This window comes from Nematolebias whitei, chromosome 18 (assembly GCF_014905685.2).
Source record: "Nematolebias whitei isolate Nwh7 chromosome 18, NemWhi1, whole genome shotgun sequence".
Lineage (NCBI taxonomy): Eukaryota > Metazoa > Chordata > Actinopteri > Cyprinodontiformes > Rivulidae > Nematolebias > Nematolebias whitei.
The window spans coordinates 40,234,819-40,245,303 of record NC_056515.1 but is presented as its reverse complement, the minus strand read 5'-3'; the positions used below and the strand labels follow the sequence as shown (position 1 = coordinate 40,245,303).

General features: G+C 42.9%; 1 protein-coding gene across 1 annotated transcript in view; it reads left to right on the top strand.

The window, feature by feature from the left end:
• Positions 1-10,485, top strand: part of LOC119424890 (BRCA1 associated protein) — a 16,808-nt gene that overhangs the window by 4,514 nt on the left and 1,809 nt on the right. The window contains exons 7-12 of the mRNA XM_037692403.1: positions 1,198-1,273; positions 1,356-1,494; positions 2,336-2,445; positions 4,346-4,435; positions 4,512-4,615; positions 8,065-8,204. Coding sequence (XP_037548331.1) covers positions 1,198-1,273; positions 1,356-1,494; positions 2,336-2,445; positions 4,346-4,435; positions 4,512-4,615; positions 8,065-8,204 — 659 coding nt within the window. The remainder of the gene's footprint in view (positions 1-1,197; positions 1,274-1,355; positions 1,495-2,335; positions 2,446-4,345; positions 4,436-4,511; positions 4,616-8,064; positions 8,205-10,485) is intronic.

Below are 10,485 nucleotides of genomic sequence, written 5' to 3'. Positions count from 1 at the left end.
GTCCAGGTGTACTTTCTATAGTCCAGGTGTACTTTCTATAGTCCAGGCATACTTTCTATAGTCCAGGCATACTTTCTATAATCCAGGTGTCTATAGTCCAGGTGTACTTTCTATAGGAGGAAAGACAAAACCATGTTCAGATAGAAATAATTACAAACAGGGAGAGTAAGTAAAGACAGAAGCAGAGTGAGGACATGTGGTCACTTTGTCCTCCAGCCGTCTAAGCCTATAGCAGCAGAACTAAGGGACAGCTCAGGAAACCCAAGCCGACCCTAACTATAGGATTTATCAAAAAGGAAAGTCTTAATCCCAGTCTTTAAACTGGACAATGTGTCAGCCTCATGGACATAAACTGGAAGTTGGTTCCACAAGAGAGGAGCCTGAGAACTGGAAGATCTTCCTCCCATTCTGCTGCTGGAAACTCTAGGAACCACAAGTAAACCTGCAGTCTGAGAGTGAAGTGCTCTGTTAGGAAAATATGGACCAATAAGATCTGTAATATAAGATGGAGCTAGGTTGTTGAGAGCTTTGTAGGTTAGAAGTAAGATTTTGAATTCTATTCTGGATTTGACAGGGAGCCAATGGAGAGAAGCTAAAACTGGAGAGAGATGATCTCTCCCAGTAACTCCAGTTAAGACTCTGGCAGCAGCATGTTGCAACAAGCTGTTTAGTTCCATAAACTTTTGAAAGTGATGTTTCTGTTTGACGCAAGGTTTCCACATATTCAGGTGCAGCATGCAACAATTTTTTAATGTTTTAACAAAATGCAGAAAGATGGTTACCGTGCCAACACTAGTGACCCCCGCGACCCAAGAAAGGAAGAAGTGGGTAAAGATGATGGACAGTTTCCGTTCAGTGGGACCCTGTGGGACACCAGCAGCCTTGTTCAGGTTCTCCGTCAGAGTAGGTGTCCATCGTTACAAATGATAAAGTCTCAGGAGGACTCTGTTTATTTTAAGACATTTAAAGGGATTAATTTGTCTGTGACCCCCCCCCCCCCCCCATGCCGCCATGTGGTGATAATTGTTGTAAACGTTGGTACAGTTTGGACTGAGCCTGCGTTCTTTGGACCAGCTGGACACGGTCGGTTGTTGAAATGTACTGAAGAAGAAGATGTCTGCTGCTTTGTTTACTCCTCACAGCTGTTGGTTGCGTGTTCTTGTGCGTCACGTGTTGAATGTGCTCTGCGTGTTTCAGGTGTCCTGTGTGCCGGTACTGTCAGACGCCAGAACCCGTAGAAGAGAACAAATGTTTTGAGTGTGGCGTTCAGGAGGTAAGTCCCCGACACAACACGAGTTCATAACTTTGTGCTCTCTCCTGGAGTCAGCTTCTTCTTTTGTTGTCGTTCGCTGCAGAACCTGTGGATCTGCCTGATCTGCGGACACATCGGTTGTGGTCGTTACGTGAGCCGGCACGCCTACAAGCACTTTGAGGAGACGCAGCATACTTACGCCATGCAGCTCACCAACCACCGCGTGTGGGACTACGCAGGAGGTAAAACTGTGTGTTGTGTGCGCTGACACTTCCGGGGCCTCGTGCACAAAGACTTGCGTGGATTTCTTACCGAAACGTGGCGTACGCACAAATAAATCCCGATGTATGAAACCGTGCGTACTCTTGAGTCCAAGCGCACTTCCTTTGTACATCAACGTGGAATTGAGCGCACTCGGGGGAATGCAAGTGCCCGGGGTCTCAGGAGGCGACGTCTTCCACTCGTGTGCCAGGTCAGTAGGTGAACTTTAGAGAGTCCAATGCAGTGACGGTGGTAAAGGATGATCCTCTATGGTCTTCATGAGGTGAGAGGTCAGGGTCTGTAGTGGCTTGGCTCCCGGGATGGACTCCTCTGGGAACAGGTTCCACACAGGATGTCCTCCACCGGGTCAAGACCGTACCAAGTGAGGCTCAGGTCGATCATGTGAAGAACCACCTCACCGAGTTGTTCAGCTCTCTCTCAGTACTCTGGAGCTGAAGGTGTTGGGCCGGTTGCTTTCCAGGCCTTTGTCCTCCTGAGCTCCTGGCTCTTGATGAACGAGGGGTTGGAGCAGAGTAATGAGGGGAGCGAAGGGACGTGAAGAGCTGCAGCTGAGAGGAGACGACTGGTCTGGAGAGACATGGACAAGGCGGGGTCCTGGTGGAATGGGGCTGGACTAGGTGCAGAGTCAATGGGTCAATGGGGCTTGTTGCACAATCACTGCTCGGGATGGGCACCAGTTACCCCATGACCTAGAAAGGAAAACGCGAGTGAAGAAAATGAATGGAAGTAATATGTTTTCAGAACTCACTGTTGTTTTGGATCCTTTAGTCCAGTCAGTTCTCTGTTACACCTGTTCTGCAGATAATTATGTGCATCGGCTTGTGGCCAGTAAGACTGATGGGAAGATGGTGCAGTTTGAATGTGAAGGGGAAATCTGCCAAGAAGAGAAGATAGATGCACTTCAACTAGAGGTAAGCTTTTTACGTTTTTCAGTTTTCGTTTCCCTATTTGTCCATGTGTCAACATCAAGGACAGGGGTGCACTCCGATTTCCTTAATTATGGGAAATGGGAAATCAGCTGATACTTGCATGAAAAAACGATTTTACCGATTTTTTTTTTTTTAAGTTTTAACAACAATTGTCTGAACTTCATTCATATTTCAGAGCACTACCTCATGGCCAGTTAAAACAAGTTTGTATTGTTTCTAGAATATTGTTCAAGGGCATGTTTTTCAATAAAATAAGACTGAAAATTGAAGGTGTATTGTGACCTTATAACACCCGATAGTGTCGCTTATAAAACAAAATCTGTATCGGCAGGTCAGACATTTTAGAAATCGGTGATCGGCCAGAAAACTGCAATCGGTGCATCCCTAATCAAGGATATATTTCAACATCGGCAGCTCATCGGTGGGGGGGGGGGGGGGATACCACAGGGCTCTGTTTTCAGACCACTTCTCTTTTCTTTATACCTGCTGCCAATAGCTGCTATTTTTCATAAACACGACATCCCTTTTCATTTTTATGCCGATGACGGTCAAATTTCCTTCCCTCTGAAGCACACTGGTGCACATTCTATCCAACCTCTTCTTGACTGCCTGGTTGACATTAGGGATTGGATGGCTTTAACTTTCTTAAATTTTAATGAGAAGAAGACAGAAGTCATGTTGTTTCCACCTAATGGCTCAATCAGGAACCACTGTATCGACCGTTCCTCTCTACCCCTGTTAGAGAAGCAAGTTCTCACTAATCTGTGAGTGAGAATAAGTAAAAGTCCTATGTGTCATCATTGTATGTTCCCATAAAATGGTGAAATTTGTTCTCTGCATTTAAAATGGACCCTTCTATGAAACTAAACAATCGTGTAAACACAACTGTTAAATCCTGTTTTATTTTTCAGTTGAGGCGACTGTCTAAATGGAAGCCCATACTGTCCAAAAGTAAACTTGAAACAGTAAAACATGCATTCATAACATCCAGATTTGATAACTGCAATGTTCTTGTGTTTGGAATCAGTCATCGTCCATTGCTTGGTTACAACTGGTTCAAAATGCTGCAGCCCGATTTTTAACTGGTACAGGCAAAAGAGTTCTGGCCTCACTTCACTGGCTCCTGGTTCACTTCCAAATTCATTTTAAAATCCTTCTGTATGTTTTTAAATCTCTGAACAGTTCTGCCCTTCCTATCTCACTGATCTGCTGCAGCCATATGTCCCACAGCCTCTCTGAGGTCAGCAGACCAGATGCTTTTATTGGTTCCAGGCACTCGTTTTAATCTCAGAGGTGACAGAACCTTCTCTGTTGCAGGTCCAAGACGGTGGAATGAGTTACCACTGCATCAGGCAGGCTCCCTCCCTCACTGTTTTTAAATCTCATTTAAAAACTCATTTTTATTCTCTGGTTTTTGACCTTGTATGGGTTGATTTGAAGTTGTCTGTATTTTATAATGTTAGTCATTCAGTTCTTATCTTTACCTCTGTGGATCTGTGTATTTGATGCTGTGTTCTTTGTTTTGTTTCTGCTGTACAGCACTTGGGTTGTCCTTGTTGCTGTTTTAAGTGCTTTATGAATAAAGTGCTTTGGTAGTTCCTAAATGCACGTGGAACGATGAGTCTGAACTAGAGATGGGATTTTCACATTTTCAAGTTGTTTCCTCATTCTGAATCACCTAGAAGTAAAAAGTGAAACTGGAAGCTTTAGTCATGGCGAGCACGACTTTACTGTCGGACCATAGACACCCCCCCCCCCCCCCCCAATAGATCCATTGCACTGGTACAAATGAAGTCCTATTAAGATTTAAAGATAATTTAAAGACCATCTAGATTTGTAAAGATATTTTGCCTAAAATACTAATCCCTAGTCCTGCTTGCAGTACTCGTACCTGCTGACAAGTCAGCTGGAGTCTCAGAGGATCTACTGGGAAAATAAGATCGTCCATCTGGAGAAGGAGACCGCTGAGGAGGTACTGAAGGACACACTTCTTCCTCTGGGGCTTGGTCTTTGGTTCAAACTGTTCCTCGCTGTTTTTACATTTTCAGATCAACAACATGAAGACAAAGTTCAAAGAGACGTTGGAGCGCTGCGACAGCTTGGAGCAGAGATTAGGAGAAATAACCAAAGAGAAGCATAGCGTGGAGAAAAAGTAGGTTTGTGTTTCACGTCTGTGCCTGCTCTAGCTGTCCCTGAGCTCACTGGACGGATGCTGCTGAAGGTCTCACTGGACGGATGCTGCTGAAGGTCTCACTGGACGGATGCTGCTGAAGGTCTCACTGGACGGATGCTGCTGAAGGTCTCACTGGACGGATGCTGCTGAAGGTCTCAAAGTAGTTGTTGGATGAACATCTACAGCTGAACCTCCAGTCACCCACTCCAAGATGGCCACCACAATTCAGCGGCCTTATCAAACACAGAAATGGCTATAGTTTAGCTGGTTTACATTTACTCAGCTAAAATTGGATGTAGTAGTGGTTAACCTGGTTAACCTACAACTGGTTAACCTACAACTGGTTAACCTACAACTCTAGTTAACCTACAACTGGTTAACTTACAACTGGTTAACCTACAACTCTGGTTAACCTACAACTGGTTAACTTGCAACTGGTTAAACTACAACTGGTTAACCTACAACTGGTTAAACTACAACTCTAGTTAACCTACAACTGGTTAACCTACAACTGGTTAACTTGCAACTGGTTAACCTACAACTGGTTAACCTACAACTGGTTAACCTACAACTGGTTAACTTGCAACTGGTTAACCTACAACTGGTTAACTTGCAACTGGTTAACCTACAACTGGTTAAACTACAACTCTAGTTAACCTACAACTCTGGTTAACCTACAACTGGTTAACCTACAACTGGTTAACCTACAACTGGTAAACTTTTGAAGTCAGCTCTGTTCAAGATGGCTGCCTCAGCTCTGTGACCTTCATGTAACGATGCTATAACCGTATAACGAGTCCCTTTAATATTTGGGGCGTCGTCATACAGACGTGCAACCTGTGCTCGTGACCGAACTCTAGGTCTGAGCGAGACGTGCACGCTGCACGAGTGCGCAACCTGTTGAGTTTCTACACGATGAGGAGGCGGTTCCTGCTGCTTCAGTTTTTCTAAATGTTTACGCTAAAAGACGAATATTTTGCTCCAGATTATATCAAAGACGTTCGTCTCCGGTAAACGTTCCCCAAAACTCACCAAGTTCTTTCTGAGAGTCCGTGTCAGCTGATCATGAATGGCTTCATTCGTGCACGGTCTTTTAACAGGTGGCTGTTTGGACGGACTTGATTAGATTTAGAAACATACTGAGACGTAACTGTGGGGGAGCGGTGGAGCAGAGGTTAGAAAAGGCAAGCCTGTGATTGGAAGGTCGCCGGTTCGACGCCCCCGGACAGACGACGTGCATTTATATCCACTTGTTTTGTAGTTACTCCTAAAGAATCTAGACCTTCGGTGTGTTAGATGACCAGATAGATCGTCTCATAGAGCGTCCTGGAGGGACTCTACAAAACTAATGTTGTAAATGTTGTTGGGAGGACTGGTCCTGGTGGGGTCTTCCAGGACTGGTTGGTCCTGGTGACGAGCCAGAGAGCGGTGCAGATTACTCGTATGGACCGAGAACAAGACGTGAAGATTAAATCTATTCACCAGGTGTTCAACATCTATTACATTTTATTTTTATTTTCTCTACTTACAATAACACTGAATCAAGATGTTCGTTTTGCACTTTACGTATTTTATATTACAACTGAAAGCCTGGTTGTTGGTTTTATTACTTCACGTAGTTTAAAATATAAATATCAAGCTCAAGGCCCACAGGCCACATCTGGCCTTTACTGACATTTAGAGAATAGAAGTTTAGCTCTTAGACTGAGTTAGAATAAAAATGTAATGATTGTAAAGTGTATTTTCTGTGTGTGTGTGTGTACTTTGAGTGATGATGAGAGTATTTTAATATGTAAATAGTATCCACAGACATGTTGGTATCAGTTCTCAGGGCTGGTACTTTTTACTGCCGGTCATTCCTGACACCCTGTGGATGTTGCTTCTTGTTGCCACATTCTGTGATTCTCATTTTGAAGCTAATCTTATGGAACATCTGGGCGTGTGCACGTGTGCACAGTGGGATATGACTTCACAGCTTTGTTATCACGCAGTGATTGTATTAGTAAGGGAACAAGTTACATAAGATTCTCAAGCAAAAACAAAGTTTTTGTTTTTGGGGCTAGGGCATAAATACTTGTGTAGTACTTGACAAGTACATTGTACTACAAATGTTTTTTTATTCTTTAGATTTTGTCTGGGTATAGTTGATGTAGTTTGTAGAGTAGTTGCTGCTTTCTATGAATGTGTGATGTGTATATACGGTGCACGGTAGAAACGATACACATTCAGCCTGTGGTGGAGATCTGTGTTGCACCGGCTGACCGCGCTTGTTGATGATGTAATCGGCCGCAGAGAGCAGCATGGCTGAGAGTGCAGGAGAGCAGCTCGTTAAAAAGGCAGGAGCAAAAACATCATCCCAGCCACGAGCGCTCCTTCAGAAAGGGCGTTTAGCTCCGGTGCCATCGTGTCAGGCCACTGGTCTGTTAAAGCCAGAGACTGGACCAGCTGGTGCTCTTGGCCAACAATCTTTAGACTCAACAAATGATTTGAGTTTTAGTTTTGTAAAGTGTCTTCAGTGTAAAATGCTGATTGTTGCTGTTCATTTCTTAAGTGAGAAGACTGGAAACTGTTAAGAGTTAACAACATGTTCTTTAGTTTCAAACATACGACTGAAACTACGTTCAGTATCTTTTTCACTGTTTTATACTACAAGAAATAAATAGAATACTTGATTTGTTTATTATTTAAAAACTCTCTGTCAAAGTCAAAGTTTCTTTATTTGTCATTCCACCACATGTGGTACACGTGGTGGAATGACATTATGTTCACAGGGTCCAAGTTACTTCCAACAATAAAATGTAAAAGAAAAACAATAAAAAGATCTAAGATATGAACTAAGAAAAACGTTAAACTAAAAATACACTAAGCACTAGTAGCATAAAAACAATACGCCAAACAGCAGCACGAACATGAGCAGCAGCAACATGAAACAGATCAGCAGCAACATGAAACGGATCAGCAGCAACATGAAACAGATCAGTAGCAACATGAAACAGATCAGCAGCAACATGAAACAGATCAGCAGCAACATGAAACGGATCAGCAGCAACATGAAACAGATCAGCAGCAACATGATGTAATCATTCTGATTAGAGATTCATGATCTAACAGCCTCAGGGTAGAAGCTGTTCCTCAGTCTAGTGGTTCTACACTTAATGCTCCTCAACCTCCTTCCTGAGGGGAGCGGGGCAAAATGTGTGTGTGCTGGGTATCCAGAAGACTTCTTCAGTCTGAGGAGCTGCAACAAACTCAGCCTTATAAATGGCACCTTCTCATGGTGGATCAACCAGTTTGTTGATGACAGAACTATTTGTTCACATGTAAAAGGCAGACCATCAGTCTGATTGATCGTTAGTGCCCTGATGGCTGCTGAGGGGTTCTAAGGTTATAGTAGCCATCTGACAGCTCGGCTGTGTTTGGACCTTCAGGTGCACGCAGCTGAACGGTCGAGTGGTGAAGCTGAGTCAGGAGCTGACGGAGGAGCAGGAGATGAACCGCTGCCTCAGAGCCAACCAGGCGCAGCTGCAAGATCGAGTGACGGAGGAGGAACACAAAGCAAAAGAGAGCGGTAAGTCAGTGCAACAATCCACGTCGCACGACGACTGTCCTCATCATCAAGAGGGGGGAGTGTTGCACATGTTGCTCCAAACGTTTGCACAGTAACTCCGATACAGAACGTGCTGGTCGTTCTAAAACTCTTCACTTTATTTAAAGTTGCAGGACTTTTACAGTATTTTCTTTCTATATTTTTAGTGAGTTTTTCAAGAAAATTCTTGATTTAAATAAACTCCTAGAAGTTAAACTTTTTAATTATTTACAGAACTGTCAATAAATATTTTTCCTCCTCACAGATTCTGTTTCTGTCCCTCTCAGATGTTTCAGATCATTAAACAAATGTTAATCTGAGTAAAAAGAAAAAAACCTGTTTTGAAATGTTTTAATTTAAAACGAGGGGAAGAAAGTTCTCCAAACCAACCTGCCCCCCCCACCAGTCAATCATTAACTGAGTATGTTTTTTGGGTAGGCTGAGGTCAGTTTTATGATCTGTAGAGTCAATAAATCACCTAAATAGAGCCGCCATTAACAAATGGAGAAAAACATGAGAGGCTTGAGATAAAAGTTGCTGCCAGAGGTTGCACAACCAGTTTTATTAGACTTCAGGGGGAACTGATCTTCACACAAGATCAGCTTAGTTTGAATATCTGTTTTTACTGAATAAATCATTTTAAACCTGCTTTGTGTCATCAGTGTCATAATGTGACATTTTGAGGCCAGAGAACGCAGATAAAGATTTTGAGAAGTAGACGGAAATATCCAAGAAGTTTATCGTTAAACAAAGTGAAGGGACAAGCAGCATAAATAAGTAGCATCGTAAGCTAGCCCTGGAGCATCACCTCACGCTTCATGAACTGCCCAACTGAAGACAACTACCAAGTCATGGCGGTTACTTAAGTTTCACTTTCAGCACAGCCGAATCAGCGAGCAAAACTGTGTAGAACTGAACAGAGGATGGTGAGTTTATTTTAACTGATCTGTAAAATAAATCAACAATAATAATTTGTCTTCAATCGTCCAACCTGCTTGTCATGAGCTACGTGCCTCTCAAGTTAGCATGCTAACGTTTAGATAACCTAGCATAGGCTACTGTCTGTAAAACTTTATCCGGAACAATAAATCTAACGTAAAGGTAAAATTTATCAGTTAGTAAAATATATTGTCCTCATTGAAATGTATGGTTTGTCTGAAAACTTTACTTCTCTACAAGAAAATGACCAGTGCTCCACATGTAAACCTGCTGTGGGTCTACGTATAGCTGCATCTGATTAGCTTAGCTTCATGGTTGCTAACAGCTGCGCTAAACAAACAAGCCCCGCCCCACTCACTGTTTTCTTACATTCTTGGGGGTGGACAAAGCTAAAAAAAAAATTCCAGCCATTATATCAGTTATTCACCTTCCCTTTCAAATATCAGTATCGGTGATGGATAAAACGTTTCCATATCGGCCAGGCTCAATCATTTGAACATTAAACTGTTTACCTGTTTGACCGTAAGGTAAATAATGAAGAAACGGGATCAAACGAGACACGATGGAACAAGAATGTGGAGGTTGATTCATTGTTTGACGTGCAGAATTTGGAAATGTGCATATCAGGAAAGACTTGCTTGAAACCGAAGCTAGAAAGGTTTATTGTTCCTCGTTGACCTTCAGTCGGAGTTCTTCCTCTTTACACACAAGGATTTGCAAATTAGAAGCAAATTAGTGGGAAACATGAAGCTCAGTGTTTCTTTCATGGAGCAGGACAACAGAAAGTGAAGTCAAACTTCAACTCACTCAACTCTTCATGAGGTTAAAGTAATTAGTTCATAGTTATTGAGTCCTAATTTGTAATTAAAACCTTTTCACATAAAACACCAACATAAAAGTTTTATCCCAACTTTTCCTGAGGGCGATGTAAATGTTGTGTTAGTGATCTAAATGGAAAAGTTCACGTCTGCTCCTGGAGGCTCACCTGCTTTGTTTCCTGTAAAGAGAGAGAGGCCAGCTCTGCTCGAGTTACATTTCATAGAAATCATGGTTCTGCTGGAAATGATGATGTAATGCCTTTTGTTCATAAAGATGCATTTTAATGAGGTTGCAGTCGTCACACCTGAACTTGTTCCAACCACAAACAAAAGCATTTCACGACCGGCCAACACAACACACGGTTGTAAAGAGGAGGAAAATGATCCACGCTTTGAACATGTTCACAGATAAAAACCTGAAGAGTGTCGTGTTCATCTCCCCCGAGTCAGTTGAGGCACCTTCAGCTGCAGGTCTTCAGCTGCAGGTCTTCAGCTGCAGGTCTTCA